This window comes from Callorhinus ursinus, unplaced genomic scaffold, assembly GCF_003265705.2.
Source record: "Callorhinus ursinus isolate GAN/ISIS: 27379988/994484 unplaced genomic scaffold, GSC_fseal_2.0 scaffold29, whole genome shotgun sequence".
Lineage (NCBI taxonomy): Eukaryota > Metazoa > Chordata > Mammalia > Carnivora > Otariidae > Callorhinus > Callorhinus ursinus.
The window spans coordinates 1,213,996-1,230,924 of record NW_027397091.1 but is presented as its reverse complement, the minus strand read 5'-3'; the positions used below and the strand labels follow the sequence as shown (position 1 = coordinate 1,230,924).

General features: G+C 44.5%; 1 protein-coding gene across 4 annotated transcripts in view; it reads left to right on the top strand.

The window, feature by feature from the left end:
• Nucleotides 1–16,929, top strand: part of DNAAF9 (dynein axonemal assembly factor 9) — a 129,922-nt gene that overhangs the window by 53,822 nt on the left and 59,171 nt on the right. For 3 of the 4 annotated variants that reach the window (XM_073878312.1, XM_025876579.2, XM_073878313.1), the window contains 9 exons: nt 345–381; nt 3,735–3,822; nt 5,033–5,109; nt 6,835–6,879; nt 7,261–7,306; nt 10,152–10,263; nt 10,839–10,909; nt 12,019–12,069; nt 12,636–12,723. In XM_073878312.1, coding sequence (XP_073734413.1) covers nt 345–381; nt 3,735–3,822; nt 5,033–5,109; nt 6,835–6,879; nt 7,261–7,306; nt 10,152–10,263; nt 10,839–10,909; nt 12,019–12,069; nt 12,636–12,723 — 615 coding nt within the window. The remainder of the gene's footprint in view (nt 1–344; nt 382–3,734; nt 3,823–5,032; nt 5,110–6,834; nt 6,880–7,260; nt 7,307–10,151; nt 10,264–10,838; nt 10,910–12,018; nt 12,070–12,635; nt 12,724–16,929) is intronic. The other variant, XM_073878311.1, reaches the window with a different exon arrangement.

Genomic DNA, 16,929 nt, shown 5'->3' with positions numbered 1-16,929 from the left:
GTCAGCTAATTAAGGAGATGATAAAAGAGTCAGAACTGAGCCTACTTAATTATACGTCATAAATTTAAAAAATTAAAAATAAAGGCAAAAACATTCCAGAGCCTAAGATTCCCCATGTCTTCTCTGGTGTTTAGAGGTGATGCTGAGTGGGTTGTCAAAATCACTGTCAGGAGTGAAGGTCTAGGAGGATACTGGGAAAAGCTGTTGTGATTGTACTGTATTTAACCCAAAAGAAAAAAAAATGTAGTTCTTGACATCTTCGAATTAAGAAATTCTAGCCTCCTTGCAAAGTGTTTGCATGACCTGTGACCTTGTCACACTTAATTCATGGTCCTCTTTCACAGGTGATGAGAATAAGCTGCCCAAGAAAACTGAACAAATGTAAGTCTTCATTTCTATTTTATATTTTCTTTCTCAAAGTTGAGTTACTCAAATCGTGGCTGTCCCATCTAACTCCTCTGAGAGCAGCAGTGGGTAGGACATTTGGGTGAAGCGATGAGCAGAGCCATGGTTTCCTAGCCCCTGTCTCAAAGCTTGGAGTCCTGCCAGCTTTGCCATGTGCTCTTCTTTCCAGAACTCAAGAGACTTCCTGCCTGCAAACCCATCCATTTTAATGGTGTGATTCTTCTTACTATGTCTTCTACATAATACATTTTTTTTATCAGGGGCTTTCCCAAAAATAAAACATCCTGAAACACATTGGGAGAATCTGTGGGAAACTCCTTCTGGTCTGAGCAGTGTTTCCTCTGGATTTGATTCTTAGGCTTAGGGAATAGAGCTAGGATCTGAACTCAGGCTTTGCAACTTTAAAAAGGTCCTAGTGTTGACTTCACTCCCCCACATATAACAGGGAACCAGAGATAAGAAATAAACTCATTAATGTTTATGTTAGTCCGCTTGGGCTACAATAACAAAATATCACAGATTGGGTCACTTAAACAGCAGAAATTTATTTTCTTAACAATTCTGGAGGCTAGAATTCCAAGTTCTATGTATCTTTCTGGGTTTTTAAAAATTATACATTTAGGTTTTGTATGGCTGTAATTAATGTGTATGCAGTTTTTTAGTGTGTGGGTTTTCTGCCCTTTAACAAGTCAACCACATTCTCATATGAGTATGGGTGTATATAGTCCTGCTTTGTACCTGCTGGTACTTCTTTTTTTTTTTTTAAGAGAGAGCAAGGGTGCACACACGTGAGTGGTGTGGGGAGGGGCAGAGGGAGAGGGAGAGAGAGAATCTTAAGCAGGCTCTACACCCAGCATGGAGCCCAGAAGGGGGCTCGATCTCATGACCCCGAGATCATGACCTGAGCCGAAGGCACCCCTGTCCCTGCTGGTACTTCTGTGCCAGCTGTGCTCAGCCTGGATCTTCATTCTGGACCCTTAGGCATTTCTCCTAATCCACATTCACTGGTGCCCGGCTTCAGGGACTAGTATTGACCAGTGCTTGGGCCTCCACCCAGAGACCTGCCGAATCACAGAGCTGGTGGAGCTCGGGCCCGAAGGCGTCCTAGTGAGGGCAACAGTAGCGCCATCCAGGCATGAGTCTCGCGCCTCCTATTCAGGCCACTTAACAAGTCCATAGCCAGGCAGCTTTGCACTCAGCTCATGTCTGAGGGGTTGTATAGGAGAAGGCCAAGCAGTGAGGAGGCCAAAACATTGTTGGCACTGAGTGATGTCTGAGTCAAGCTGGGTGGGGAAAGGAGGAGGGACATCTTTATATGTGTTTGGTGTTGGTGTCAAGGTGTGGAGGATTCTGGTCTTACCCGGAAGTGGCCATGCTCATTGTCAGTGTCCCTGCCAGGCCCCTTCCTACCAAGACCTACCCCTCTGTTGTGGCCTGGTCAACAGTCTTCAGGATATGTTGATCCTTGGAGCTGTCATTTTGTTATGTATACTTTTTCTATCTTTTTTTCTTCTACCCAACTCAAATCTCTTACCTAAAATGTAGAGGTGTGCTGCGGGAGCCAAGGAGGAAATTAAAGGAATTGGCAGTGTGACTTGGCACAGTAGAAAAGCACCAGGCTGACAGCAGACCTGAAGTCAAGCCTGCCATTCATTTTCTGTGCCTTGGATAGTTTATTCCACCTCTAGAGGCCCTACTTGCTTCCCCTGTAAGATGAGAAAGTTAGACCAGATCATTTCTGGATTCCTTCCTGCTTTCCAACTCCAGTCACCTTCCTTTACTTGTTACAAGATTCTGAGGCATAAAAATAGACATATTCTTAGGCCAGTCTTTATTAGTTTCTTGCTAGGCACCTTCCCTGCCTTTCAGGGCCTTGTGGATGAACCCCTTCTCTCTATAATTATCCTGATAAGATCCCAGATCTCTCTCCCCTAAAGTAGTGATTCTCAACCAAGGACAGTTCTTCCTCCAGCCCCACCCCCAGGGACCTTTGACAATGTCTGGAGACATTTTTGTTATCCCAGCTGGGGGTACCATTGGCATCTAATGGTTAGAGGCCAGGGGTGTTGCTGAACATCCTGTAGTGCACAGGACAGACTCCATGACAAAGAATTTTCTGGCCCAAAATGCTGAGATTGAAAATTTCTGCTTAAGGGGAACCAGTCTTGGATTTTGGATTTTCTAGGCACCCTTCATAACAGTCCCAGTCTGGCGAAGAAAGAAACCTTCTTATAATCACTTTGGGAAGTGAGAAGTCTAAGAGAAAGGGCAGGATTGGTGAGCAAGGAGCAGGGAGCTTTAGGAAGGGAATATTTGCCCTCAGAAACACACTCTATTCTCTAGTTCAGGTAAGCTGCTTGGAAAGTGGTGTGCAGCTGGTAATTTAAATTTAAGTGGAGCTCTCTTCTCCTCCGAGGTAATCTCTTTTGCTCCTGAGGTCTCCCACCCTGAGGTTCCAGTAGCAGCCTGCCCTTAGTAAGCCTGGGAGGAGACGACATGAAGGTGTGGTGTGGTTGATCCCGAAAAAGCAGAAAGTCTGTACCAAGACACTGAAGGGATTCAGGCTCCTGACATAGAGGGGCTAGGTAGCCTGCAGAGTTCTCTTCTGTTGGATCACAAACAGGGAGGGTTGGTCTTCTGAGCAGAGCTGGCTTTTCTTATGATGGTTTTATAAGAGCAAAGTATAGGGACACCTGGGTGGCACAGTTGGTTAAGAGTCTCACTCTTGGTTTCAGCTCAGGTCATGATCTCAGGGTCATTAGATCAAGTCCCACATTAGGCTCTGCGCTCAACGCAGAGATTCTCTCTCTCCCTCTCCTTCTGCCCCTCCCCCTACTCATATTCTCTCTCTCTCTCTCTCTAAAACGAATAAATATATTTTTTAAAAAAGCTCTACAAAACTTAAAAAAAGAAGGAGCAAAGTATAAATCACGTGGGGCACATGGCTTTTAAAAGATTTAGAAATCAGCAGTGCCTGGATGGCTCAGTTGGTTAAGCATCCATCTCTTGGTTTCGGCTCAGGTGATGATCTCAGCGTCCTGGGATCAAGCCCTGAGTCAGGCTCCATGCCCAGCAGGGAGTCTGCTTGAGATTCTCTCTGTCTCTCTCCCTTTGCCCCTCCCCACACTCTTCCATGAACGCACACACTTTCTCTCTCTTTGAAATAATAAATAAATCTTTATAAAAGGTTTAGAAATCAGTGAGTTCCATTTTTGCACTTTTCTCATTCTTTTTTAAAAATCAGTTGCTTAGGGAATGTCATTTATGTGCGTGCAGCTTTTGTTGAAATCTTGTGATGCTATAGTTAACCCCTATCTTTTGTTCTAAAGTAGGCTCTTGTCCCAGGTGTACGCTGCTGTTATACAGGCTGTTTTGGCTGGCATTGCATGTTATGCTAAAACTTCCAGTCTAACAAAGGTAATTTAAACACCACGTTTCTCTTTCCTTAGTAGTAATTTCAGTGTAAACCGTCCTATCCGTCTGTTTTGGCTTTGGACACCTGGTAGTAGTCAGTTTTGTGCGAGCTTGGGCCTCAGTGGAGCTGACACCAGACAAAGATGTGCCTGGAGAGTGCTGAGCTTCTGCTGCCTGTGACTGAACTGCCCTTGTCCTAGGAATGACCGCTAATCAGCACTTCTTTGTAGATGTCCGGTTGTGTTAAAAATCATTCTGTAGCATACTGTTTTACTTACTAGCTTTTTTTTTTTTTAGTTTTTATTTATTTATTTATTTTACTAGCTTTTTTAAAGTTAAAAAATAAAGAAAAATATAGATTTTTCTATGTGAATTTAATAAAGTTAGGTAAGTTTGTCTTGAGCTACATAGTATGATTTCCTATAATGTTTAAAAAAAAACAACTAAAAATGAGAAAAACTGACTTGCCTGTCCTAGACAAGCACATGTGTTCTCGTTCTCTGACCGTTCTCTTCCTTGCTGTTTTGCGGTTAACCTGCCCTGCTGAGTTGGATTCCTATATCTGACCCAGTAAGGAGAGGAGAAGAGTCAGCTTGATGCCTCCCAATGCCAATAGGACCTTTCCTGAAAGAAGCCATTTGACATTGGAAAGGTTGTGTATGATGTAGATACCAGAGAGACTGTAGCCGTAGTCACCAGCTCCCGGCCATCTCCCCTCCTCACTGAACTTGAATCCCGGGTACAACTTGGGATTTCTCAGCCCTTTAGCTGAAGGCTTATACGATATCAGTTCCCACACTTTTCTTTTTTAACTGATCTTTTGTAAACGTAGGTATTCTAATATTCTTAGCATCTGACAGAAACTCCAAGGGCAGTAGTCCCTCCCCCAGGGCCAAGGGAGAGGGGAGGAAACCCTTTTCCAGACCTCACAATGGCATCGTCCTGGCTGGTTACAGTTCCCGGCAGATCAGGTTCCAATGCCCACCTGCCTGAATGAAGTGTTTCCTGTGAACCCAGCCCAAAGAAAGCAGGCACCTGTTTCCCTTAACACAATGTTTTCACTTTGATCTATTGATGTATACAAAGCAGTTGTGTAGGGGGGAGGGGCACAGTGTTCTCCTGGCCAAATGTTAGAAGAGTGCTTCCTATCAGTGATATGTACTCTCTCCTGCTGTGAAAGCTAATTGTCTCTGTTTTGTCATTGCTTTTACAGGCAAAGGAGGTAGCTGAGCAGACCCTGGGATCTGGGTTAGATTCCTTTGAGTTGATGCAGTTTAAGGCAGCCCTACGGTAAGCAACGGCTGCTATTTTCTATAAGGAATTATTATTATTTTTTTTATAAAGACCCTTTTCTGTCTTGTATTTGATATTCCATCTTTCCTCTGAGAAATTTTCCAATAAAATAAGGGAATGTCTGAAAGAGAAACATTCATGATCAGGGCTTTGAGAGGACAAGTAGCCAAAGATGGAGGAACTGTAAGAGAAAGAGTCAGACACATTTCCTGATGCCAGAATGGGAGGCAGATCAATGGTAGAAACATCAGAGACCTGAAGGACCCAGGTTTGGAGGTTAGAAAGGTGAAGCGGGGACAGGAGGGGTGAAGTTTGTTAGGGTCAGGGTCCCTGGCCACAAAGAGACAGTCCCTGCTTAGGAGAGCCTGGCCCCGGGCCTCCGATGCCTCTCAGGTAATAGACACCCTGAGCCTGGCCTTGTCTCAGGGGCTAGACGCTCTGGGAATCGGACTTGCTGGCAGTCCAACCATCATACTACATTGGGCACATCCCAGGGGCTTTCTATGTAGTCTGTGTCCATAGCTAAACTTTCATGAACCCAGTCCACCTAACCCTTCACCTGTCCTGTATGAGGACCACTAGTGCACTTTTTTGAGGAATTTTTTTTAGAACACTACGGGATGTGCCCTGTGGTGCCTCAGCTCCTTGCCCCATGTTCTCTTACATCTACAGCCCTGGGTAGTAAGAAAGAGCATTGACAAAGGTAAGTCAGTCAGTTGATCTAACAAGAATTCTATTGCTGCAGCTCCAGGAGCAGAGGAAAGAGCCAGATCTTTTTGGTGCAAGGCTTCAGGCCTCTTTCCTCTGGGTCTTGTGGATCTTGTAGCTCTGGCCATGAGAGGAGAGGGATAGAAGAAATTTGATTCCTTAAGGCCTTCCTGTGGCCTGGACTATCTGTTCCTGGCAGACCTGAGTTTGAGAAAGCTCCTTTGCTTTCCAGCTGTGTGACTTTGGGCAAGACAAGGAGCTCTCTGTACATCTGTTTTCTTGTCTTCCCACCATGCAGAGTGACTAAGCATGTAAATGTTAGCTGCTGTCACATGGGGGTCTTCTGTGTCACCATGGACATGGCGGGCATGTCCCTTTCCTCCTTTCTTCCTCCTTTCTTCCAGAGCTTTGTGTAGGCCGCTCAGCCTTTCCAGGGCAGGCCACCTTTCCATCCCAAAGCCTTTTAGGCCTGGGCATACCTCCCTAGCTGGAGGAAGGAACAAGAAAAGAATACCAGGCAATGGGAGGAGCATCTCCCAGGGCCAGCTCTCCCATCTGGAGCCCCCCTCCCTTCTCTCCACAAGGTCACTTCACTGAGTACCCTCACACTACATCAGATTAGCAAATCATCTCCTGAGAGGAACACAAGACTTGGCCTCTGCCTAGGCTCTGAGCGGGGATGGCAGCTTGACCCAAGGGTAGTAAAGAAAAGGAGGATCGGGACAATATGTCCCAGCTGTGGGGCAGGGGGCTGTGGGCCAGTACAGGGTCTTCCCAGTCTGCAGTGGACAACAGTTCTGGCACATGGTTCTCTCCTGCTGTGTCCAAGACAAGCCAGCCCTGAGAATCTGCACAGAGGCAGAGCTGTGACTGGAGTCAGACGCTGGCCCCGCACTTGGCAAATGTGCCATGAGGGCCCAGCACAGGTGCAGTGCAGCAGCAGGTGTCTGGGGGGTGGCCAACGGTATGGTTAGCGAGAACAGACTGACTTTTTATTTTGTTTTGGGTCTGCAGCTCCAAGATGGCTTTTCATATCCATGCTGTGAATAATCAGGGAAGGTAAGTGTGTGTTTGTCATGCATGCTCATTTGGGGCAAGTTTTAGGAAGAAAAAGAGAAGATAGGCTATCTTGTAAATGCTGATGTAGTTGGTCTTCTTAGAGTTCTACACCTGGGAATGGCATCATGCCAGGATTGGGCCTGGGACTGGCTATACTCAGCTGAGACCCTATACCCTGAGTGCTTCCCACTGAAAGACTGAGGCATGGGAGTAAAGGGCGGACCTAATTCCTTCCAGTGGCCTGTGTACTAAATCTGCATGCATGTAACCCAGTGCTTTGACAAGCCCTGAAAGAAATCTGGGTCTGTGGGTTGCTGCCAAGTTGAGAAAAGAGAGCATTGTAAATGTAATATGTGTTTCTCCTGTCTCTTCCTCTTCCAGGATTGTGCCTCTGGACAATGAAGATAGCTTATACTTCGTGAAGACAGTAAGCAGAGCTGTTGTTACAAGTCAGCTAGCAGGGGGTGGCCTATGGAGGGACATCTGCAAGGGCTGAGACCGGAGTAGGTGGGAGTCTTGGGCAATCTGTCCCTGAGGAAACTAACTGGTCTCTTCTCAGGAGGGTGTCAGCTGCAGCTGTGGTGAGCCTATGATTTTGAGGGTGCCAAGGCAGCTATACCAGGCCCACATCATATCCTGTGCCTCAGCTTCCCAGGGAACAGAGTCTTATCTGGGGGTTGGGAGAGACACTTCTTCCTAAGGTTAGGAAGGCTTCCTGCAAGTGACTGAGACGCTCTGCCCTCATGTGGAAATGTGAGCTAAGGACAAGCCTGCCTCAACACAGACTGATGAGTTTTCAGTGGATTCTCTGTGTTCCAGGGCCTGAGTTGATGCCCTTAACAGGGGTCTGTGAAAATAAATTAAAAAACTGGGGGCCTAAGTCTCCAGTGAAGTGGGTAGTCAGGGCAGAACTTTCCACCCCATTTGCTGGAGGCACCCTGATGGGACAGGGGCATGGTTTAGAGATGCAGAAATATTGGTCCCGAGGTGGGCTGGCTGACATGGCCTGAGGGAGCAAAGTTTCTAGACCAGTTGCTCCCGGTCACAAGCCAAGTTCTCCATTTAGCCCAGTGCATCCTGATGTGCAGAAGATTGGCAAGCAATGCATGAAAGGATGGTAGCTACCCAGCCAAGATGCTGGTTGCAGTATATGTGGGCACAGATTACACCTTGAGTCTGTTCTGTGGCTACTGCCTGAGCCTTAATTCCAGTGAGCTTTTGGTCACCAGGAACTTGGTGTGTAGTTGTGGATAACTCAGTGCAAATGCATGCCCACCGCCATCACCAATGGAAAAGCAAGAGTGTTATCTCATCTATAGAGTAGTACAACAAGAGTAACTTTTTAAGGTTGTGAGTAATTTCTCTTTTTATAATGTGTCTGCTCCCTGTATCTGTCAGCATTTTGTGTTGATGCTCATTTAGAACTAAGAGACTTTATTATGACATCATCAAGATCCTAGGAGGTGCTTTCTGATATTAGGTGGTACTTTATCTCCTTGCCAGACTGTAAGCCCTGATTTCTCTATTTAGATTCCTCTGCAGTGCTCTGGAAGGTCCTTTGCACAATAGAAGGTGATCAGGAGTCCAGTGGAATCACACTATTGTGTTAAGTATGCATTCAGCAGCCACTAATGAAATAGGAAAGAAGAGAGAGAAAGTTGTTGTTTTCTGTCCAAATCCTGTCCTCCTTTCCAAGTAGAGATGAAGTTCTGCCTTTTAATTTTCTCTCTCCTCTTCCTCAATATTAGAAGCCTAGTATAAAAGTAAAGTATTGGGTATAACCCACTGGATTGTCTTCCTGTTTGATCTGGAAACCAAAGCAGGGTTCCCATTGTCAATTAAGAGAGACCATGCAACCCAGGAAGGTTTTGTGTCTTCACATGTTAAAAATTCTTTGAAGCAGGGGCGCCTGGGTGGCTCAGTCGTTAAGCGTCTACCTTCGGCTCAGGTCATGATCCCAGGGTCCTGGGATCGAGCCCCTCATCGGGTTCCCTGCTCTGTGGGAAGCCTGCTTCTCCCTCTCCCTCTGCCCCTGCTTATGTTCCCTCTCTCACTGTGTCTCTCTCTGTCAAATAAATAAATAAATCTAAAAAAAAAAAAAAAATTCTTTGAAGCAGATTTAGAAAAGAAAAAAAAACAAAACTCACAGTTGTCAGGCTTAATCAGAAAGTTAGCTAAAATATAAAAGCCTACCTGTGACTTCTGTACATCCTTTTTTCATGACAACATGAGAAATTAACTGCTTTGGCTTTAACTGTCTTTTTTTCTCAACTCTTCTGCCTTCCTTTTTTATTTGGGAATCTAGCAGTTTCTTCAAGAGCCCTATGTCTTTTGTCTCTGTCCTGAGCCTAGAACAGGGGTCCCAGCCTAGGATAACAATGTATGAAAATGGGCTCTGTTTCAGAAACTGTGTACCTGGCCATTCAGCAACATCAGGCCAGGAGGAGACAGGACCTGAGAAGGCTCACTGTGCTACTCATCCCATGTCCCTCACCAGATCTTCAGTCATTCCAGACCCTGGCTCTGGCTTATACCATTTTCTGCGTTTCTTCAGCTAGATTTTCCCCCAAAATTGTTCTGTTTTCATTAGTTTTAACATAAATTAGGGCTTGTTTATCAGCCATTCGGGAGCTCTTTCTGTGTTGCTCCAGTTTTTTTTTCCAGCCTACTGAAGCCTCTCTTTTTATTTGTCTTGCCATAAAAGCTTAAATAGTTTTCTTTTAATTTTCTTGGTACTGAAAGAAGCATTTGTAGGTATTGACATGTATTCAGAAATATCCATGAAGACGTGTAGTGAATGAATTACCACCTTCCCAGACTTGTTCAGAACTTGAGCCCAAACCAGAGAAGGAGTTGGTGAGCATGTGGATGTGCCAGGATGCAAAGAGTGTATGAGTGTACAAAAGCCTGGAAGAAACACCTCCAACTCTGAGAGGCCAGGGCCTCATCACAATTAAGAAGGAAGGCTTTTATCTTAGGAAAGATAAGCAATTTGATCCCTCAAATTTTATGTTTATAGAAACATAAAAATACTCCTGTGGCCCAAGTTTATCTCTGATGCAGAAGCAGTTGCAGGGAAGCGTGAGTGATGCTGAAGTCCTCTCCCTGGTCCTGAGATGTAGTTCAGAATAACTTGAGTTTTCCTTAGAAACTCTGGAGTATTCTTTTAAAATGTGCCTTAGAGCAGTATTTTGTGGTCTGTTTCTTAAGGGTCTCTCCCTAAAAGTTTAAGACTGACAACTGGCCTAACTCTGTTTTCTCATTTGATACAGGCTTGTATGACTGTATATGACATTCCTGACTTACTGGGAGGAAGGGGGTGCTTAGGGTCTGTGGTCTTCTCAGAATCCTTTTTGACGTCTCAGATCTTGGTTAAAGAAAAGGGTAAGTGTTTATAAGGTCTTTAGAAAGCAAAACTTGAGTTTTTGTTTGTTTTGGCAAAATAAGTTATAGATATAGTTTCATAGTTCTTATGTATACATAAATCAATATATAATAATTCTACATTGTATATTATAATTATATATAACATGTTATTAATTATAACATCTTCACACACACACACATATGTATATGAGAATATGTACAGCCTCACTGGTAGTCAGGAAGAAGCAATTTGAAATAATAATTAGATCCTTTTTTTCACCCTTGTACTACCTTGATAAAAATTAAAAATATAGATAAAAAGGACTAATTCCCAGGACTCTCCATTTAAATGTGTGTTTCTAATTGTTGTAAAAAATATTAATAGAGTTAATCACATGGGGAAACCTTCCTCCCTCCCCTCACTAATCTCCCTGTTCCCAGATGAGGAAGTTTTCAATTTCTGAGGGCACAAGATTTTGTATACTACTAAGAGGAGCCATCTCTCCTGAGAAAGGGAGGGGTGTTAGTTTGGGGGCCTACAAGGTGGGCTCGGGTAGTGGGCAGTAACTGGCATGTCTGTGGTCTTCCTGCAGATGGCACTGTTACCACAGAAACCAGCTTCATAGTCCTGACAGCCGCCATACCCAGATTCTGCTCCTGGCTGGTTAGTGTCATTCATCCGGTGTAAGTGGACGTAAATGTGAAGAAACCGGGAAGATCATTTGAGGAAGAGCCTCATTGGGTCCCTGGTGGGATGTCAGGACCTAAACTAGCTACTGTTCAGGAATGGAAGTTTTTATCTCAGCTCTTTTTCTTTATACAAATGAATCTAGTTTCTTTTAACTCTCTCCTAAACTTGGGAAAGTGCCAAAAGAAATGAACTAAGTGATTTGGGTCCCTGTTAAATTATGAAAGGAAGAAATTAAACCTTCATTTTACAGATGAGGACACTAAGGCTTAGAAATTGACCAACCTGTCCAAAGGAGTAGATCACGTGGCTCCCTTCTCTGGTCAGAATGGTTGCTGCTGAGTTTTTACAGCAGAGTCTTTCTACACGTAGAAGGGTTCCATCTTCATCTGTGGGAGTTGGTCTAAAACTCTCATGCCTTGGGACACAAAGTATGATAGCAATGAGTCTAATAGTGGTCTAAGTACCTATTTTAAAATCTTTATATTCTGTTTCTATAATTTTTTTTAAGATTTTATTTATTTGACAGAGAGAGACATAGCGAGAGAGGGAACACGAGCAGGGGGAGTGGGAGAGGAAGAAGCAGGCTTCCTGCAGAGCAGGGAGCCCAATGTAGGGCTCAATCCCAGGACCCCGGGAGATGTAAGGCAGACGCTTAACGACTGAGCCACCCAGGCGCCCCTGTTTCTATATTTCTGATGTGAATAGAGAAGAGCAAGAATCATCCTCTAACATGAATACATATAAATGAGAACACATTAATATGTTCTCTTCCCTTTATCCTTACAAATAGTTGCTTTTCTCTGAAGTGAAATGTAAGTGGAGACTAATACATGATTTCCACATCTTGTAGGCTCATTTAGCTGGACCTCAGGTCCCAGGGAGAGAGAGAGCCCACCAGGGCCTTGGGCTCTGAGCCTTGATGACCAGTAGCCAGCCCGGCTCTGCCAGCCATCAGGGCCTCAGAACACAGGATTTGGTGGAGGGACTGCCCAGTCTCCTGGAAATGTTGAACATGGGCGAGACCTAGGAGAGTTTTGCCCTTGAAGTAGGAAACTGAACACTTGTATTCCTTTTGGACACAGGTAGAAGATAATGAAGTAAAATTGTCTGAGAAAACCCAGCAAGCAGTGAAGGTAAGCAGCCTTCTTATCCTCAGTGTTAACATTATATCAAAATGAAACGTAAACAGTTTATGAAGATAACTAGAATATTTCATTTTAGGGCTAATCTGAAGAATATGTTTCTCTTTGTCTCAATTCCTGTTTGCATTCTTCCCCTCCCAGCAGAGCTTTAGAAATAACCATTTAATGGGGCACACAGAAGGATTTGTTCTGCCACTCTGGCCTTTTGATGTGTTTTTTTAATCTCCCAGTACTATTAAAAGCAGATCTCAGATTGGCCTAGACGTATAGAACTGAGAGGTCAAGGCTTTAGGCCAAGGAGAGCTGCCTCCAGTTGCTAGAAATCCACTGCAAGATGAACAAGCATAGCAGGCTTTGGTGCCTGGACTCGGAGAGGACCTTACAAGTTAAAAATGCCTGTAACATGACAAAGAGCTAGGCAATGCCAAAGGCATGAAAGAAGTTGGGTCTGTGTGAGGCTAACTAAGGAGCTTTTGTAGACAGACAAACGGGCAGGACTTTTGATTCTGTGAAAATTTATGCTATAAATTGTCTGCTCTTTGTGATTGTTTTTAAAGGGGGATGCCTGTTTCCTGGGTACTTTTCTAACAGGAGGAGAAGGAGCATATCTTTATTCCAGCAATCCACATTCTTGGCCTGAGGAAGGTGAGCCAGCTATTACTTTTCTTTTTCTTTTTTTTTTTTTTAAGATTTTATTTATTCATTTGAGACACAGAGATACAGAGAGAGAGAGCATGAGCAGGGAGCAAGACAGAGGGAGAGGGAGAAGCAGGCTCCCTGCTGAGCCAGGAGCCCGATGCGGGGCTCGATCCCAGGACCCCAGGATCAGGACCTGAGCCGAAGGCAGACGCTTAAACATCTGAGCCACCCAGGCGCCCCTGGCTATTACTTTTCTATTCTTGACTCTGTCTGGGTCCCTCTTTGCAGGTATTGGCATGGGTGTTGTGATTAGTAATGCATCTGATATTTGAAAAGACTTGTTGGTGTAGAAGTGTTTTCTTATGGCTTTCCTCCTTTTATCCACCCATTTCGCAGATGAAGAAACTTGTGCTAGGAAGGGATGGCCCCAGAACCACAGTCTGGTCCTCTTCTTGTCGCCTTGTTCTCAGAATAGGCTGGAGCGTCAGCGTATCCAGAAATAGAATTTGTGGACCTAAACAAGTCTGGATTCATTTTCTATTGCTGTAAAACAAATTACCACAAATTTAGTAGCTTAAAACACACATTTACTATTTCACGGTTCTGTAGGTCAGAAGTCTAGGTAGACTTGGCTGGATTCATGGTAGGTTCTCTGAAGTTAAGGTGTCAGTCAGACTAGGCTCTTATCTGGAGACTCTGGGGAAGAATTCACTCCCAAGCTCATTTAGATTATCAGCAGAATTCAGTTCCTTCGGATTGTAGGACTGAGGTCCCCATCTTATTCCTAGCTGTCAGCCAGGACCATGCTTAGCTCCTTCTCCCAGAGGTCCCTGCCCTGTGACAGCCCTCCCCCATCTCAGCAGTGAAACCTCCTTTGTGTTGTTGAATCTCTCTTACCCTTTGGATCTGTCTAAATTCCTTTTCTATACCAGCCAGAGAAAACTCTGCTTATAAAGAACTGCTTGTGATTAGAGGAAGCCCACTCAAATAATGTTCCTTTTGCCATATAACATTACATGAGCACAGGAGTAACGTCAGAAGATGAAAATCATGGGAGCCATCTTGAATTTCTGCCCACCACGGTCTACCCTCTGGCCTCCCATTTGTGTCCCTCCCACATGCAAAATACAATCACCCCTTCCCAAGAGCCCCATCTCATTATGGTAACAGTTCAAAGTCCCAGATCTCACTAGCTCAAAAATCCAAAATCTCATCGTCAAGTTCATCTAAATCAGATGTAGATAAGGCTCTGGCTTTTAATCCATGAAGTACAACTCCTGAACAGAAGTCTTCTCTAGGTGTGGCCCCATGAAACTAATGAGACAAGTCACCTGCCCCTCTCTCCCAACACCCAGGGTGGCCCTGACATAGAATAATATAGACATTCATCTTCAGAAAGGGCGGGGTGGGGGGTGGAAAATAAAAAGGAGTCATCAGGGGTGCCTCGGTTGCTCAGTCGTTAAGCGTTTGCCTTTGGCTCAGGTCATGATCCCAGGGTCCTGGGATCGAGCCCCGCATCAGGCTCCCTGCTCAGTGGGAAGCCTGCTTCTCCCTCTCCCACTCCCCCTGCTTGTGTTCCTTCTCTCGCTGTGTCTCTCTCTGTCAAATAAATAAATAAATAAATAAAATCTTAAAAAAAAAAAAAAAAGTCATCAGCCTGAAGTAGCTTTGAAATCCAGCTGGGCAAACTCCAGGGTTTGGATTAGGTTTCAAGGCCTGGGAATAGTCCACCATGGCTCTTATCTCTGCCACCTGGGCTCTTGGTTTCACCCTCTAAACTCTTAGTTTTCCCTCTAAACTTGTGGCTACACCTCGGTCATCCTTCCTTTTTCACAAAGGTAGCACTTTGTAGGTGAGTTTTATCAGCCTGCTTCTTGCCGATAGCATTTGGGGGTTCAATAGTCGCCTTTGATTTCATATTCTCTCTCTGTCCCTTTCAGTATATTTCTGCTGACCGAAGATTCTCAAAAACCTTGTTGGTTTTGCATGGATTTCGTGGAGATTCATTCTGTGCTCCTTTTTGGTTTCCTCAAAATAACATTTTCTTAGGAGTCCTCTTCTTCCCCTGGCTGATACAGCCATCTTGTGGAAGAAGAGTTGTGACTTACTCCACAAATTTCTCAGCCTCTACTGAGCAAATCCCCTTCCTGGATAATTTGTTCTTCAAAATACTCCGTCCAGTCGCAGATTCCTCTCCCTATTCTCAGATCACTGGTTCAGCTTCTGCTCCTCCCTTCATGGAGGAGACAAAGCACAAGGAGGTTTGGGGCTCCACAAAATGCCGGGTAGTAAGTAATAGCATCTGGTATCGTCCCTGTGCCACAGCCCCTGCCTGCATTTATGCTTCTCCAGCTCTGGCACATCCGGAAGACTGGAGGCAGGAACCTGTGGAAGGCAGCCAGTTGAGACAGTGCTACTAGCCTTGGGGCAAGATTGCATAGTGTTTCAGAAGCAGGAGGTAGAGGCAACACACAGGTAGTTAGTTGAGCCAATCATAATATTTAGCAAGGATATTAGCCAAAACTAGTTTGCACCTTTTTAGCAAAGGGCCTTGTTAGAAAAGTAATCTTACACTGTATTGAGTTATCCAGCAAGACTCATTGTATCCTGAGGTCTACACACAAAGGGCAAAGCCGGGGATTTCTGGAGCCCTATTTGTCATACTCTTTTGAGAGCACACTCTTAGTTTCTGAAGGAAATGCAGTTTGAATTAGGAGGTGGTTTTCTGAGGCAGGAGGATTAAATAGGAACAGAGAATTTAAACAGGAATCTCCTCTGGCTGTCTGTTAAGCTTTCTGCCACTTTGGAGCTTAGATCAAGTGGGGCTTGAAGTTTATACCACTTAAGGTTCTTTCAAGGAAAAATAACATAAAACGGTTAGGAGTCTTCTGAGGGCTTTGGAAGGGGGCTTGGGCAGGTGAGGGGTTCTGAAGTTTAAGCGTCATTAGTGTCTTGGTAAATCTATCTCTACTTGAGACTATGATGACCTTGAAACTCATCCGTTCCCACTCCCTAAAGGCATCTAAAAAGCTCTTCAGCATGCATTATCTTAATTGAGCTTCCTATCCCGAGCCCCATAGGTGAAAACTTGCCTAAGGTTATAATGCAAGTTCACAGTAGGTCTGAAGGTTAGTCCAGGTCTTCTGATTCTCAGTCCAGGGTTGGCCCTTCGAACTACATATAGATAAGAATAGTACTTCTTTACTTTGAAATGTTTCCAGCACCAGAACCTTTTTCTTCCCCAGTTAGTGGCTTCTGCTATCACAGGACTTCTTGCTATGCAGGTTCCTATTCATTTATGTCCTTCATGTGCCCTTCTCTTCCCCACCCTGCTGACCTTGGTCAGGCAGGCTGCCCAGTCCCTAATCCTCAGGAGCCCGCTTTAGAGTTTTACCACATACGCCTATATCCCTGAACAATGTCTTGGTTTTGAATGTAACACAAATATAATCACACTGTGTGTTCTTCTGGGACTTGCTTTTTTTGCTCACTATTCTTTTCCTAAGATTCATCCAGATTGTTTTGAATAGCCATATAGTTGATTCACTTTCATGGCTCCATGGGATTCCTTTGTATGGAAATGTGCTATTTATTCTTCGGACTGTTGATAGACATTTGGGGTTTATAATTTTTTTTGCTATTGCAGACAGTCCTGAGTATTTTTGTACATGTCTCCTGGTGCACATGGATGGCACCAGGAAGACGCCTTAAATCACAGCCTTCCTGCTGTATAATGATTGACATCTGTTGTCTCAGTCTCCTGACTTTCCTGTTGCATTCTGGCTAGTCGGACCAGCTAGCTCTGACATCTCTGGCTAGTCAGTATGTTGGCATTCCCTGAACGTTTGCTACTATGATTGCTGTCTTTTTTTTTTTTACATCCCTGCCTATAGAATTTTCTGTGCTTTGCCTCAAAGTCAGCCCCTCTCCTATGTAAGAGGCTCTAGTTCCAGAGGGGAGGGGACTAGAGGGGAGGTCAAGTGAATAGCCCCTGGCTGAAACACCAGATTTCCACAGTTCTCACCAAGCTTCAGTAGAATTTCTCAAATAAATGCTTCTCAGTTTTATTGTACAACTTTGGTCCATTACCAGAGTCCTTAAATAGTTGTCTTAACAATTAGACCAGTTTCATCACTGTTTTCTGGGGAGAGGATCTTCACAGCCATTTCAGAAGTCCCACCCCTTGGGTTTTGAAAGATATTTTCACTTGGT